Source organism: Sinohyriopsis cumingii, chromosome 2 (genome assembly GCF_028554795.1).
Source record: "Sinohyriopsis cumingii isolate HCF-2022 chromosome 2, ASM2855479v2, whole genome shotgun sequence".
NCBI classification, from domain to species: Eukaryota; Metazoa; Mollusca; class Bivalvia; order Unionida; family Unionidae; genus Sinohyriopsis; species Sinohyriopsis cumingii.
The window spans coordinates 101,773,655-101,791,404 of record NC_142962.1 but is presented as its reverse complement, the minus strand read 5'-3'; the positions used below and the strand labels follow the sequence as shown (position 1 = coordinate 101,791,404).

Genomic DNA, 17,750 nt, shown 5'->3' with positions numbered 1-17,750 from the left:
TCTGTATAAACATTCACAAACTTAGGTTGGTGCTTGGTACCACTAATTTTGTGTATTTTTGGAATAGTTTGGAAATATGCCATGTGAAAGATACCTAATGAAGAAAACAGGTTGATATGGAACAGCAAAATACATACCATTAAACTAAAGCCTGCATGTGTTTGCAATGCAGAAATGAGCAGAATTTGAAATACTGTGCAGAACAGGAAAAACTTGCCCTTATAAATCAGTGTTCATGCAGGACATTACACTATACATTGCAAGGGTTATTAAAACTGATTGTGAATAGAGCTTGTACCCACCAGTTTTTGTTGAACCATGTTAGTGGGAAGTAAATCATATAAGTCACATTTCTAGTAGTGGAGGCATCACAGTTTGTTATGGTTTTTGATGTAGTTTATTGTTGGCATATATTTTTGAAACTACCTGAATTATTTTCTCATATACAGGACGTTATTTATTATGAAGCTATGGCGATTCATTCTACAGCATGCTTGCTGGTCTCCTTTTCACCTTACATACTACATCACATATAACGTTCTGCAATGCACTTGTTTGTCTCTTTAACCATGGTATTAATATCGGTCATCTAGACAGAGTTGTGGGATTTTAGGGACTCAGAAAGTATGTTTTTATGCCGCAATGTGGGTCAGTGTAAGTGGCCTAAAAATCAACCAAGAGAAAGAGAATAGGATATCTTTTTATATAAAATTCTCGGAAACTCATATTCGATTAAAAAAAAAAGAAAATAATGTAATTTCTATGTTTTCTTTGAAGCATTTAATTTACATACAGAAACCAAAAATAGTTTATAAGCTTATTATAGCATTGTCCAATAGCATCGCCACACACACACAAGTACACTCAAATTAACACAACCATGCAGACATTAAAAGATATACCAAGTTTCTGTGTTTAAATCCATTGGACAGTTGAATACTTTTTTAAATTAGCTACAGTTTTATCTGCTGTCATTACTTTGGTGTAGGGGTGGGTTGAAGGTAATAGAGATTTCATTTGTGTTCATCTTGGCATTTTTTTGAGACTGGATGATACTGTTGTTCAAACTTAATGAAAATTTTTTTGAATTTGTCTCGCCACCGAAATTGGTTTTTCTATATCTGCACTGATGTGAGAGATGTGATATTGCTATGTTGATGGATGCCCTACTCTCCAGAATGACTAATGTTGGTATGTTATTTGCACTCTGTGCAAAAAAATTAAATGTTCCCCCTTTGCCGCTGTGCTTCACAACTCCATCCAGATGTTCCAAAATTTAGTTGTGCTGGGCTCTGCTCATTTTGTAGATGGCTCATCTTTTCCGAAATCACAGCTGCATTACAGCATTTTGCCATAAAAATTAAGCTCACTTGTACACTATTCTGATTACTGAAATAATTGTTTGGGGTTTTAAATATGGAGTAAAATACAACTTCAGAGAAGCGTTACTACTAATTACAAACTTGCCAATAAAATCTTTAATCATGGTGGCTTAAACATTGTCATTCAGTGCAATGATGTGTAATAAATTTGTTCTTTAGTACACATCTGTATGACTGCACCAACTTCAAGCCAGTGGGGTTGTTCCACTTAGTGTACTTTACCAATGCAAATAAGCCCTAATGGACTCCCCCACAAAAGTATTTAAATTACTTGACAGCATCATCCAAGCTATTTTCAACCAATTAAAGTATCAGCGAATATTTGTTTATATCTGTCAGTCTTACCTTTTAACTGACTCCATGATAATCATCTGTATAACATGCCCTGGTGGGGAGGGTCGCCCGAGTAGCCGAGTGCTCTGAAGCACTCACTGTTACAGATCTCTGCCATCTCACCTCTGTCTGCATGGGTTCGAGTCTCTGGTTTGGCCAATGTGGGTATGTGAGAAAGCCTGCCAGTAGTTTCTGGCGGGTTGGTGGTTCTTTCCTGGGTTTTTCTGGGTTCTGCTTCCACCAGTTATACTGGCCACCATGTATTGCCTATCTTTTGCTGAAAAATGGCATTAAACCCTACAACAACAATAACACCACCTGCCCTGGGGATACACTTAAATGGGCCTTTAGTAGGATTTTTTGCATTTGCAGACACCATGTTTTGGACACATATAGTGGTGGTCAAAAACACTTTTCCACTGAAGATTGTTGAAAATCGTCTTTTTTGAAAGACAAATGTGTTGGCAGATTTGGGAGTATTGCATGGCACATTGTGTTGTAGGCTTGGTTAAAACTTGATTATGTGCTCGTATATATATATCCTAACCCTTTAATGGAATTTCATATGGTTTTATTGTCTAAACTCTATGATGGAGTTCCTCATATTTTAGTTGAATTATTATTATGAAACCAGGAGTCATCCATGCATGCTCAGTCTTTGATCTTGAGGTCATTGTCACTTGTTTACAACAATGATTTTATCATAGGCTTGCCATACAGTCCTTGGCATTAATAATGAAATAATATACTCATTGGGTTTACAATGTTCAAGAGTAAAGTGCTAAAAATTTTGGAACTCAGCATTACCCTTCATTAGACTCTAACAATGCCTTAAATGGATTGAAACCCAGGACCAATAAGCATCTGTATAGAATTCTTACCATTTTTTACCATTTCAATAAAGTGGTTATATTACATCTCATATAGCTGAACCTTGCCAGGCTACATTCCTTAACTCCATTTTCATACCTGTTTAATTTTGTTGTTGATTTAAATGGGAGCTAAGTGTCCATTCCAAGGAAAAATGAAGGCAGCCAGCCCAGGCTGGTCTGGACATGTAACCCAACCTTGACCCTTGCATTAGAAGTCTTGTGTTCTACCAAGTGAGCTGCTGCAGTTCTGTCTTTAATTCGTTTAACACGCGTGATTTATGAGATCATTCTTACTTATATATTCAAACTGCATGTGCCTTTTGAGTACATTTTTTATTTTGTGTTGATATAACTACTTTATGTGTTTATTATTAAATTGGTATATTTGTGTAGGATTTATGGTATTTTTGTCCATGGGTGATAAATATCCACAAAATTAAATCCACTAGGAAAAATTAATGTAGATTGGATGTAATGGTAAACTAAATGATCCCACTAAGTTGTTTTCCCACAAGATAACTGTCAATAATAATAATGAAATCTTACCTAATTTTCAGCATTTTATATTGTTTGGTATATAAATATATATTTACTAAGTAATTAATCATGAAAGAATAATGATTATAATATCATGGTTTGATATGTATATGTGTATACATGAATGGGGTTTAATGACTTGTATGCACAATCTTGGCTGTTTTAGAACAGAGGAAGTTTAGAGATCCCACAAAAGCACAAAGAGATAGGCTGAAGAGGTCAAATTCATAAAATACAAAGTCAGGAACGATTTAATCACATAGCCCAACATTACGGACTATTTGTTTTCAAAGTAAAATTGTCCAAGTCACTAGTCTGGAACAAGTGTTTTTTCACTATTCAATAAAGTTGGGTAAATGCTTATTTTCATGCTATAAGCACTTTATCTACCTTCATCTGGCCATTCATGCCCTCCAAGTGTGCTGAATGCTTGATTCTATCCCTCTGCATGTATTTATTTACATTCTAGATTACATCTACCTGTGGTCATTGATAACTGTTGATGTGTGTACATACTTTTACCGCTTGTTGGGCTAAGTGACCAAATTAATGGCCAATCAAAACATGTGAAACAAAGCAAAGCCGGCATGATTAATTAGCAGTGTTAAAATGACTTTGTTGTGTTTTGTGAATACTCAAACTAGATCTTTACGAGTTAATTGCCTTTGGATTTTAATGGTATGAGTCAGTTAAATTAAAATAGTGAAATGCGTTTTAATGACATTAATGTGAGATTAAATTTCAATGATAATTCTTTAATTCTTACCTAGATTACTAACTTACATGTCCAATATTTCATTTGAAGTGAAACAATTATGCTAATTAAGGAGCTGTCTCTGTTCGTATTCAAGTGAGAAAATGTATGTTTTGATGACTTTAGAAGTAGTTGTCAAGCAAATTGATACTTACTATGCAGATAAAATAAATGTACTAAATTATTTTTGCATGGATGGTATTAAGAAAGATTCTTTTGAAAGAAAATTCATGGGAAAGTGGAGGGGTAATATGTGAAATGGATGCCTGCCCTGGAAGTACATTTTCTTTTATATAAGCCATCCTCTTTGAAAAGTGCAAAACCGCATCTGTAACATCGTCACTGGATGCATCCCAGGGTAAAAAAGGTAGCCTGCATTGTCTCTCATAATGTGTTGGCCTATCCTACATGTTTGAGCCGACTGGGATACCAGTCCAGTGGCCTAGTGGTTAGAGCGTCTGCCTCAGATGCAGGAGGTCGTAGGTTCGATCCCTGGCAGAGTCATACCAAAGACTCACAAAAATGGTACTGACAGCTGCTTCGCTTGGCGCTCAGCATTAAGAGGTTAGTGTTAGGACTGGTCGGCCTGGTGTCAGGATAATGTGACTGGGTGGGACATCATGCTACATGTTTGGCATGATGCCCCAGTGCTAGACATCACTATAAACTGCCACACTGCAAACGTAGCAATATGACTGGAAAATTGTTAAAGCTACGTTTTTTAAAAATAACCCCAAAAATCCAAATTGAGCCGACTGGGGGATGGTTTGATGTGAGTAAATACATGTATTTACTGGAGCACATAGGTATAACTTTTAACCTTCAGGATCACACTTTCCCATTATGCTTTGGCAAACATTTGTACAAAACAAACCATGTGTGGTTCCTGTATTTATGGGGTGACAAATTGACATGGTCATGGAGCAAGCATTTTTCATTCATGTGATTCAGTTATGACTTTAATATTCAGAATTTTGTCCTGTTTTCTTCTGCAGTTTTATTGCAGTTCATGGAGAAATTTTCACGAAGACCAGAAGTCAAGACCCTATCAGAAGACAGGCAGGCACTCGAGGAATTGACATCTGGAGTACTGGAAAAGATAGGGTTAAAACCTGACTATATATCACCTGAGTTTGCAAGGTATCTATCTCACAAACATAACAAGACTTTATTTTGTTACATAAGAAACATTTATTAAAATATTTTGTTCACTATCTCAAAACTTGATATTTAACATTAAAATCCTTTGAAGAAAAAAAGCATGGCAGAAATTCTCTATATGTTTGCCACAGTTTATTGAAAAACATCTAGGCTTGTAGGTTTCAAGGGCAATTACTCTGCCATTCAATCTATACCTTTGTATCGTTTTGCAGGAGCTGTTTTGCTGAGTTGAGTCCAGTTTGTGCAATTGTAGGAGGGGTGCTTGGTCAGGAAATTATCAAGGTAAACTGGTTTCTCCAGAACTCTAAATGGTTGTCAACCTAAGTTCTTTGTAATGGAATCACATAATGTTAGTAACATAAACTGGCAATGTAAAAGCAATTATGCGACAGCAGAAAAATTTTAATAGGACTGATCGCCAGCTTACAAGGTATAAACATCTGGACTGATACTTTGGCGATTTTCAGTGTCAGGCTACCTTTGCCATCTTGATGAAGTGTTGTTAAGTATAATCTCAATTTTTAATCTACCACTCAGATTTTAGGAACAAATATGTGTGAAATTGAAATAATGTATAGTAATGTGCATTTTGCAATTTTGATTCACCCAGATTGTGCTTCTAAAGTGATATGAATCCAGATGCACAGAGACAATTTTCTCCAAAATACTCTATATGGGAAAAAAATTGAATATATGTTTTAAACGTCTTTTTTTATTTACATGTAAAACCTTATTAATACCTTAACATTTATTTATTGTAAGGTATGATAAAATAATGTTTCCATTTTTTATATATTTGCAAATTCCCCTTCGCTGAGGAGAAAACTCAGTTTTTGGACAGCTTCTGGCATAATATCTTAGGTTTTATGGGGGAAAAATATAAATATGTAATAATGGAACCATGATAATGTTGTTGTTGTTGTTGTGGGGTTTAACGCCATTTTTCAGCACACGATAGGCCATACATGGCGGCCAGTATTAATGGTGGAGGAAGAACCCGGGAAAACAAGGGAAAGAACCACCGACCCACGAGAAGCTACTGGCATGCTTTCTCACATATCTACACTGGCTGAATCTGAGACTTGAACCGGCGCAGACAGAGGTGAGATGGCAGTGATCCGTAACGGCGAACGCTTTAGACCACTCGGCCACTCGGGGCCCCGGAACCATGATAAATCCAAAAAGGTTATATTACTCCTTAAAAATACATTTTTCAAAATACCTTGACCATAGCTACCAGTAGTCAGATGACACGAGCCTTGAACTGCAGTTCTCTTGTTATGTATCTTGTTCACTCCTGATGTCTTTGATCTGAACTTGAAAACATGTTCTTGTTTGTTTTTTCACATTTTAACAGTTGCTTGGTTGCCTATTTTATTACCCAGGTTATTATCAACAGACCAGTACCAGGGTACCAGTCAACAACTTTATTGCTAGCCAATATGTTTTAGCATAAAATGAAAATATTTTTTTTGTACTGAGTGAATAATGGATATATTTCATCTCGTGGGTGAAAAAGAAATATTTTCACCCACTTAATGAAATATATCCATTATTATTCATTATATCAAAGTAAATAACCTTCATATTTGTCAGATTGTAGTTCCTTGTACATTTTTCATCTTTTGGCTGTGTTAGCTTTATTCTTTAGATAAATATGTAAGTTAGTTATCCCCTTACCAACAAAATTAGGAGGGATATAATAGTGTTTTTAATATGTGTTCATGTCTCTGCTTTTAAATTCATTTTTTTACATTCCTCTGTTGGTTCAAACCATAGATCCTAAGTGGCCTGAAGTGGTATTTCACCAACACTAATGAAAGTTGGTATTTGGAGGTGTGTGAAGGATAGTACCTCAGCCATACCCAAATTTGGTCACTGTAATAGAACTTTCACACTTGGATGACTCCTGTATTTTCAGTTTTTTGTGCCCCAGGAATCTATGATGACTGCAAAAACTAAGTCCCTATATAATTCAAAGTAAGTGTGTGTACTTTGGTGGGTGGAAGTATGAACAGTTTTTAAGTTATAAATTAGGGTTCAATCCTCAGGGCCTGGGAGAGACCCATGGGACAGTCCAGTTTGTCCTTTTCAAGCAGAGAAATTGATCATATGTAGTGGTCCACATAAAGCACAACAATATTAATAGACAGTGTAGCAGCTGTATGCTCCAACCTTTTCTTTTACCGCCAAGGTTTCAATATATGTGTAACTTTGCCTTCAGACGCTGATATATGTCACCTACCTGGCGAGTGATATCAGGCCCACTTGGGGCCCTTCTTTAGGAGCCCATGTTACAGGGAAGTGAGACAGTCACTTTTGCTGCAGTGGCAGTGGCATGAACAATTTGTTATGGTTTTGGTTAAAGGCTTTTCACCTATTTCCTAAACTCTTAATAAATTCTCATCAATCTTGGAATGAATCATTATGAAACGAAGACAGTTTCATTCTATGGCATACTCATTTGTTCCTTTGACCTCGCAGTCAAGGTAACAATAAAGTGTGTTCAAGTTTTGGTTAAAGTGTTTGCATTTCCTTAACTCCATGCTGGATTTTCTTGATTTGTATTGTGAATCATTATGAAGCTAAAACAATTGAATCTACAGCAAGCTTGTTTACCCATTTGATTCTAAGTCAAGGACAGAGTCATAGAAAATTTGCTTTCAGGTTTTGTTTGAAGCTGTTTCATTAGCTTATATTTCCTAAACCCTTGAAGAATTTTCTCGATGCTTGCTTTATCTTGATACAAATGTAAAACAATTCATTCTGCAATGAGCTTACATGTCTTTAAACTTGGGATTTACATTTCCTGAACCCCTTGGTGGATTTTCTTGTTACTTTCATTATGAAATTAATATGATGAATTCTGTAACACCCAACCATTTCACCTTAGGCTCAAGATCACACATTTTACAGCAATATTGCTTTTGATTTGGACACAACATCCAGGCACTGATCTAGTTAGTTCTCATATATACCAGTTTCTTCCTTTGCAGGCAGTATCTCAGAAGGATCCACCACACAGAAACTTTTTTTTCTTCAATGGAATTGATGGGAGTGGACTAGTGGACCAAATAGGAGACTAGATACACTGTAATAAGACATAGCTAATGTGAACAAAAAAGCTTGCAGGACGACTCAGTACGCTTACAGGTAGAATCATAATTTGTGTAAATTGTCTTGTTTTAATTGGACTGCCATCTGTGAAGACTTTTTGAAATCTCAATTGGCTTGTAATCAGTGTAAAATGTGTTATTCAAGCACGCGTTTAATAAAAAATGGATTTCAGAGCATATGAACTATAGCGTAAAATGAAAACAAAAATTTGATGGAAATAATTTTGTGATTTTAGTCCATAAATATTTGTTTGTTAGGGCTGTATGATTTCTAGATAAATTAAGTAAGCCCATCTATTAATGTAAGTAGGTTACATATTGTGAGGCTGTGAATGCAATTTAATTTTGCAACACCGAATAATGTCATTCCATACAGTTTGCTTTACTAAATCAGTAAATCTCATGGACTCGTTCATGGTTTGTGTTGGGTTTCTTTTACTAGGATTAGTTTCTGAATGTTTAACCAAATCATGTCATTCCATACAGTTTGCATTACTAAATCAATAAATCTCATGGACTCGTTCATGGTTTGTGTTGGGTTTCTTTTTCTGGAATTAGTTTCTGAATGTTTATGGTATAATCTGTAGCAGGAGGCATTCAAACTCCTGCTCCCAAAGGGAGGCAGGACTTCTTTGGAGTGTATCATGAGGGAGACTGAGGAGCAGTGGTATCCTAAGCTTGCAACCCCTTATAGGAGTGGTGCAACAGTCCTTTATAGCAGGCTTTTAGAATTTGATTGCCCTTGTGACTTTTCCAGTGGCCTTGTGGTTAGAGCGTCCATCTCAAATATGGGAGATCATGGGTTTGAACCCCAGCCAAGTCATACCAAAGACATAAAAAAATAGTACTAACAGCAGCCAGATAGGCACTCAGCATTAAAAAGTTAGTGTTAGGAGTGGTCGGCCTGGTGTCAGGATAATGTGACTGGGTGGGACATCATGCTACATGTCTGCGGCATGATGCCCCAGTGCTAGACACCACTATAAACTGCCACACTGCAGACATCGTAGTGATATGACTGAAAAATTGTTAAAGCTACGTTAAAAATCTAGATCACACACACACACACACATTACCCTTACTTGCTGCCATTTTTGGGGGAGATAGGAGTGCTTCTCTTTTTGCCTGAATCATCTGATGAGAGATGCATACATGCCAACCATTACACTTTTGGTGTAATCATATAGAGGATATTTGCTTGAAACAAGTGAATAACAGATATATTTCATCGAGTGGATGAAAAACTTAGTATTTTCATGGGTGGCTTTGCCACTCCTGAAAATACTAGAGTTTTTCACCCACGAGATGAAATGTATCCATTATTTACTCGTTTCAAGCAAATATTCTTTTTATTTGATGCTCACATACGTTGGCTACCTAAAGTTTGTGACACAGTGAATTAGCAGATTTCTTACGGTAATGTCAGCTGTTTACTGTACATGTTTTGCTATCTTATGTGTACCTGCGTACAAAATTAGTTCCACATCAGATTGATAAAAATTAAATATTTCCAGAATAACAAACTACAAGTTCAAGGAAAACAGACAGTGATTATTAATAAGAAAATAACCACAAGTAATTGTGAAAAAGTAGTTCACTGACAGAAAATCAAAGGGAGGTAAGTATGTTCTGACCCCAAAAAGTAGTTCCTGTAGTGAAAAATTATTGTTATTTTTTCACTACAGTGAAATATCAATATTATTTTAATTAGAAAATCAAGTAATTCGCTGCTTAGCCTAAAATAATAAACTTTTATTCACCTAATTACGTAATATGCTCGCCACTATATAGATTATACTTTTTTGGTACATCAAAAAAAATAAAATTAAAATAAAGCTATAAAAAGTTGTGCTTGTCATTTTTTTATTATCATTTTAATTCCACTCATCATATAAATTTGAGAATATTCTTAAAAAGGTGACTGAGGGCTGTTCCAGTAAAACATATATCCCCCCCGGGGACGGCACTTCAAAAATACTTCTGTAGGAGGTTGTGTTTCAAACTATTTTAATTCTGACAGTGGAAGGTTGGTTAGGAAAATCACTTCTGTTGTGTTAACAAAATGAGAAATCGCTGTTGGGGTTGTCAGAAAGAAAGAAAAAAAAGAATATATATTTAAAATCGCATCTAACCCCCTCTTAGCGGTCAAACGTGAATAAAACTTTGGGTCAGAAAATGATGTCAGTACACGCAAGTGCATGTAATTTGTTTGAATTCGCATACTTTTAAAGCAGTGATACGCGTTCAGCAAATTATGTCAGCTTCGCAGAATTAAAAAATCTGCTTTGCACAGTATGTAATTTTTATTAAACTTTTAACTTTAAAAGTGCATTTTGTGATGTATTTCACGCTGCCGCAGCTCTCTCACAAAGCTTGATGCAACATCCAGATATCTGGATACTTCGGTTCGACATGAATGGCTATTAAACTAAATTTGATTGGTTCATTGGGCCCTGGAACAAGCATTTTATTGTAGTTTTAGCCTTACTTTCATAATGGAAGTTTTACAAATGTGTGTTTCAAATAAGGGCCACACAGGAAACCAAAATGGCTGAATCACAACATGGTTTGTCTTCAGACGACGCTTTCAGTCGGCAAATGCTGGCTGGTGATAGCTATGATGACAATGAATTTCATGTATATCAGTCTGTTGGACATTGGGAAATGTCACTGGAAATACCATTGTACGATTTTGAGCCCAAAATTGATGTTGAGTGCTAGTCCGATGTATGTGTTGGATGGACAATATGCCGGTTATATTTATTCAAGATACCCTAGCTACGATGTCGTAGCCTCAACTTGATTTGTTGTGGTTGAGGTAGGAGTAAGGGTATTAATATTAGTACTAAAGATACCCATGTCTGAGCAAGCAGACTATGGGAATGTTGAACTTAAAACCCTAATACAGCATTATGGAAGAGAAAAATCTGGCATAAGAGGCAGCAAAGCACTGATTCAAGGAAGTGAATCTTTGGCAGAGTTCATGTTTGTGAAAACTGACAGAGGTTTCAGAAACGCTTATTGTCATGCTTATTTGGACGCCAGTTTTTTATATTATTTAGGCGGGTGGTAAAATTCGGACTTGCCAGTCCTGCTTCAGTCACCTGCATAGTGGGAAAATGTGTTGATCAGTTAGCTGTGCTGATATTTACAAGAACAGAATTTAGTGGCTGAAAGCCCCCCTCCCCCACCCCAAGTTGTCACCGTTATAAGAGTACATCAGAAGAACATGCTGCAATAGCTGAACGGCAAGATCAAAGGCTTTGACTAGCAGCTGGGTGGGAAAATCTACTGATATTTACAATGCTTGAATTCAGAGGCAGAAAAACCCAGAGATGTACATGCAGTCATTTATAACAGTACATCAAATAAACAACTTTAGCTTTCATTATTGTGTTCATTTCCGAGTATAACAGAATAAGCAGTGCACGTGACCTCGGAATCATGACATGTTTAGACTTACACTTGAATGAGTATTTTGGGGTTCAACGGCAAACTGACGAAGATTGTAATGAGATTCGTGAGAGTGCTAAAGTTGCTAGAACTGATAGTTTGAATGGGACAGTAGCCAAGTGTAAGAAAGTGTGATGCCTAGCTTAGTGCTTTCAAAAAGACTTTCCTTGGATCAAAAAAAAATTCAGACTCACTCCGATGGACAAACAAGAACTATGTCAGTGTTTTAAAGAATGTAGAAATTAAACTATGGCAACAAATAGTTCTTATAATTTGCATAGTTTTCTGGGAGGGGTCTCATATTTTTACCAAAATGGGAGTCATGGACTCTTAGTTTTAAAATTCTAATGAGAGTTCTGGTTCAAAACTTTTCTTTTTGGAACAGAGATATCCAAGAGAGAATACCCATGGGGCCATACCTGTGAGATGTTGAAAATTGCACAACCATAAAGAAGAGTAACTTTTTCAAGCTAGTTATGCATATGCGTTTCAGACAGCAGTCAATGAAAGGAGTTCACAGCGCAGAATAATATTCGTACACAGAGGAGGAGGATCATATTAAATTCAGAAACAATTAACAGATTAATGCTCATAGAGAACATCAGAGAATCCCCATATAACATAATTAAGTGTATGTAGATCTCTAGTTGGCAGAACCACTATGGCAACAAAAAAATAAAGAGACAAACTTTTTGTATCATGCAGATATATGACCAAATGAAGTACATGCTCTCTATGTGCAAAAATTAAATGACATTAAACATAAGAGACTGATCTGTGTAAAGTCAAAGCAAGATGGATAAAATTTGTCATGTTTGTGTTTGGTTCTTCCTATGTATATTTTGATCATGGTGGTATTTTCTGCAGACCATTTGGCACTTGGCTCCAAGCCATCATTTGGTATTTGTATTACAAATTGGATAACTAAAAAAGTCTATTATCTAGTACACTACATTTTTAAGCAGTGTCATTAACTAATGATGAAATTGATGATAAAATACTTGATGTCATTCTGATATATGGATTCTTTACTTCGCTACTAATCTGTTTATCCTGATTCTGTTTTTTACCATCTCCTTTGGTCTTACTGGTACCAGTGCTTTTAATAAAATTGTAACTTCTATTTTCTTGTACCAGTGCTTTTAATAAAATTGTAACTTCTGTTTTCATCAAATGTGCTTAGTGTTGTAAAATCTAAAACTATTAATTAGCAAAGGACTAAAGTAAAAAGTGGGCAGAAATTATTGCCATATTACAGTGTTGTGAGAAACAACATAAGTTGTACAGGATGTATTTTGCAAAGTTGTAGAACTAGCGCTCATACTGTCACCACATATTCTACTTAAATAATATTATTTCTGTATATTCCTATCAGTATTTTCCCAGTGGTAGTAATTTTCTGATCTGATGTTCGTTTTTTGCGCAATTTTTACACATCAAGAATTCTCACAGTATCATTAAAAAACAATGTAATCTGCACCAGATTGAGTTGTTTGAGAAGAAATTAATTTTTTTAACACAAAAATCACTGAAGCTACGAGTTCTTGCATTAAAGTCCCACGTTAAATAACATTTGAAGTAGCTACAATAGTAGTTTAGGATGCAACTGTACTAATTTCACCTTTGGTATATCCAAATCTTGAATGTGATGGAGGAACAAAGCTCCAAAATAAACGCATCAATTTTAGAACCTGTTCATTGACTATGAATCAAGTATCTGAGTCCAGCTGAATTGTTAGAAAAATTTTAATTCTTTTGACAACATCATAACTAGCTGTCAATTATGGAGTAAGCCTATGGTCTTTCTACCATCCCAACCAAGACCCCACCAAAATCACGTGACCATGCCCAATGACATCACAGTAATAATCGCTATACAACTAGAGATATGTGTGTGTGTGATTAGGATTTTTAACGTAGCTTTAACAATTTTTCAGTCATATCGCTATGATGTCTGCAGTGTGACAGTTTATAGTGATGTCCAGCACTGGGGCATCATGCCGCAGACATGTAGCATGATGTCCCACCCAGTCACATTATCCTGACACCAGTCCGACCAGTCCTAACACTAACCACTTAATGCTGAGCACCAAGCGAGGCAGCTGTTAGTATCATTTTTGTAAGTCTTTGGTATGACTCAGACGGGGATCGAACCCATAACCTGCCGCTTCCACAACTAGAGATGACATCTCTTCAAGAATTTTGATTTCAGTAGAACAGTAAGAAAGAGTGACAGATATTTAAGTGTTAGGGAGATATTTAACAATAGCTATTCCACCACTTCCTCATTGGAAATCATACACACACAAAACTTAGGGTAAATCCTGAAATCCTGGCAGCATCCCTGCAGGGGAGATAACTTGACTATGCGATTTTATTGGTCTCTGGTTATCCCATGGTATTTCTGTTACTTGAACATTATCTTATAGTGTGTCCAGTCAGCATGGTTGAAAAAGGCTTACAACCATTGAGAGTTGTTTAAGGACTCGCATTACTATGAGAACCATGCTATAAATCAGTAAAGATAAAATAGATATATAGATGGGTTTTACTGTCCCTGATTGGTTGATAATGAAAGTAAGATTTTAGTAAAAACAATCTTTTGAGAGCTTGTCCTACTTGTAACTGAAAAAAGTGAGGGACATTGTTTTATTAACATAATTTCCATCCCTTTACAGACCTGAGTTTGGAAGACTCATTACTGAAATCAGCAGCTGACTCTTTGGTATAGGATTGAAAGCACACATTTTGAATTTGTATCGATCCAGAAAATGGTGTGGCTGTTACAGTTTTCTTTTCACAAAAGCTGTTGTCATAGATGTGTCTATACTGATACAAATTTGATCATGAGCACTCAAAATTTTAAGTTATTGAATTTTAATATCATGGTGTTTGTACAGGTTTACAATGGGAACTGAATTAGAGTTTTGTGCAGAAATATGGAATCCAAGCAGAATACATCCAGAAATGTAGAGGTTTTCAATCTTGGATTTAGTCTTCCCGTTGCATTTCAGACTGATATGCAAATTCACACTGATATGCGAATTCACAGAACATTTGTATTGTAGTAGGAAAAGTAAGTGAGAAATTTAGATACATATCATAAACAAGACAAACAGTATGTGGGGGGACAAGATCATAAGAACTGGCTGGAACGAAGAAGTATAATAAAAACATTAATGAGTAGAAGTGTGCCTCTTTTTTTATGTGTGCAACATTATTTTCTCAGCTTCAGTGAGAAATTTCATCAAAAGGAAGACAATAAAGGGTGCACAGTTAACTAAACCAATATGAATTTCGCTACTTAAAAGATGTATCAAATCGATTTTAACCTACTGGTCTGTTTCTGTCCATTCTGTTGATATGTCCACTGAATCAGTATGGTTGGAAAAATATTTGGCAAATTTAAAAATTGAAAAACCTTTTGGCAGATTATGATTATATACTACTTCTGCCTGAGAGATGTGAACAATTTTATTTCTTGGTTTGTTGATTGTGGTTGTTGCTCAATTCAGATGCATCATTGAAAAACATTGATGCATTCTCATACTTTGTTACAAATATTTATTACAAATGCATATCTACAGATATTGGTGAATATAGCTTGAATAAGTTATAACAGTTCTAGTTGGAACAATGAACATTGTGAGAAAATTTAAGTGAGCTAAAATGTAAACTTTTCGGCAGTGTGTGATGCATGATATGATCAAGACTTTTCCATCTCATATGCTCACCATGAAAAATCCACTTGTACCAACTGATGATGACTTTTAGGTACCTGTCAAAAAGGCATGATTGACGATAATCAAAGGTCTACAAAACTTACTCGAGTCAAAAGTTATAAACTCATACAGCTGTGACAAAAATGATTGACTAGTACCTTTGCTGCTGTTGCCACATTTGATTAGTTGGTTGATTTAGTTTGGTTTGATTTTTTTTTTATATAATTTTTAAACAGTATATTAGGTGGAGGAAGAACCTCAAAAGACCACCAACCTAAATTGGTTGATCGGTGACAAACTCACTCTGTGAGATGTGCAAGTGATGTAAAAGCAAGCACCTTAGTACATGTGGGCACATGGAGCCTCTGTTGATTTGACGTTTATCTCCAACAGCTAAAGTCATTTAGACATGAGATCTCGGGTTTCGGTAGATCATTATGGCCTTTACACCATTTTCAGATGAAGAGAATCTATATAAAGCAGCCAGTTTTACTGCTGAAGAAAATCCAATTCTTTTTGTGACACCAAACACCACTTATATAGAACCACTGACCTTCCACAAGTAACTGGCAACATTCTCATTTACACATTGGAGGCAAATAATCACATGACAAGCATCTTGTACCACTGCCATGGAAGCCCCTCAGATCTGTATCACAAGACAAGCATCTTATACCACTCTGCCATGAAAGCCCCTCAGATCTGTATCACAAAACAAGCATCTTATACCACACTGCCATGAAGCCCCTCAGATCTGTATCACAAGACAAGCATCTTATACCACTCTGCCATGAAAGCCCCTCGGGCAATAGGTATAAGTCTCATATGAAAGACTAGAAGTGGGAGATAGAACCTGACAACTGGATTGAAAGTGTATAATGTTACTGATAGGCCATCAGTCATGATGATTATGCTGTTGACAATATAGTTAACTGTAATGACATTGATTTTATGATTACTCTGGAAAAAATGATTCTTTGACTTTCATCCATTTTTTAAAATCTAACTTATGATATAAAAATGTTTGACTTGCTATATTTTTTTTATAACTTTATATTAGTATTGCAACAAGGCATACAAATAAGACATCGGTAACTGAAAAAGATGTTCCTACAAGAAATGATATGGTGTAAAAGTAGACAGAAATAATGAAACATCACTTCCACAGGCATCAATGTTTGTTTTTTCTTCTGACAAATCATGCATTATAAGTTTACCAAAACATTTATTGAAAAAAATAAAAACTAAATCATAGCATCTGACCACACCTTTAAAACAATACAAGATTTAACTATTATTCTAATCAAAAGCAGCACGCCTGAGAACAAAGAAAAATAGCAAGACATAGTGATCACTTTAGTAAACACACAGTTAAGTAAGGATACAAATTCTTGATTTCTGTATTAGAAATCCCTATTATAAAATCTATATTCATGGACGTTAAATTAGTAGGTATTAAGGGACTGATCAATGACATCTACAAATAATAAGCCACCATGAAAATTTGTGATTTCACAGTATCAGAGACATACTTGGCTGACAGACAAACAAAAGGACAAAAGATTGATTATAATGAATGAATAAAAATAAAAATATGAAGTAGATTATATGATCTATGAGAATTCAGTAGATTACCTCCAGCCAGCTGTCATTTAAATCACTTCTGTCCCCAACCCAATATTAAAATCGCTTCTACTGCCCACTAAATCATAGCCAGAAATTATGTTAAAAAAATATGCTTCTGTAGGGGGCAGTGTTTTTCGATTAAAACATATCTGATGGTTAATCATAATTTTTTTTAATTGCTTCTGTTGTGGGTTGGTTGAATTTGAAAGTGCCTTCCCCCTGAGGGGTATATGTTTTACTGGAACAGCACTGATGCATAAGAATAGTGTAAGAATACTTTATCTGGACATACATGTACTTTCCTTATTTTCCATTTATAGCAACTGTATATGACACATTTCCAAGAAAACAGGTTTCTTCAATTTGAAACTTGGACACACAGATTCTTTGTATTGATAAGATAGGTCATTGACCTAGTCTATACTTCTAAAAAAAATGGTACCAGATGTTAAGTGAAACAGGCTCTAATGGTGTGAATTATGGATGTTTTCAAACTTCAAAACATGTTAGATAAAAAAAACAGGACAAAACAATGCCACTTTACAAACTTTAAAAGAATATAAGAGTTATGTAATACAGTACTCAGACTGATTTCATGATTGCCATGCCTACTGCAGATTTCATTTCTTATCAATTATTCAGTGAAAGTTACTGAGTGCTTTAAGGAGACCAGAAATCAATGGCAATGTAGAATAATAATAAAAGCACTATAGAAGAAAACCTTATTGTGAAGTATCATCTGCAACTGTAATGCCAATATTTAAATATTGGCATTCTTCTAGGAGCTAAATTTC

General features: G+C 35.5%; 1 protein-coding gene across 1 annotated transcript in view; it reads left to right on the top strand.

The window, feature by feature from the left end:
- Positions 1-8,678, top strand: part of LOC149805494 (SUMO-activating enzyme subunit 1-like) — a 38,020-nt gene extending 29,342 nt beyond the window's left edge. The window contains exons 7-9 of the mRNA XM_089950087.1: positions 4,874-5,018; positions 5,252-5,321; positions 8,036-8,678. Coding sequence (XP_089806213.1) covers positions 4,874-5,018; positions 5,252-5,321; positions 8,036-8,125 — 305 coding nt within the window. The 3' untranslated portion in view covers positions 8,126-8,678. The remainder of the gene's footprint in view (positions 1-4,873; positions 5,019-5,251; positions 5,322-8,035) is intronic.
- The last annotated feature ends 9,072 nt before the right edge of the window (positions 8,679-17,750 follow it).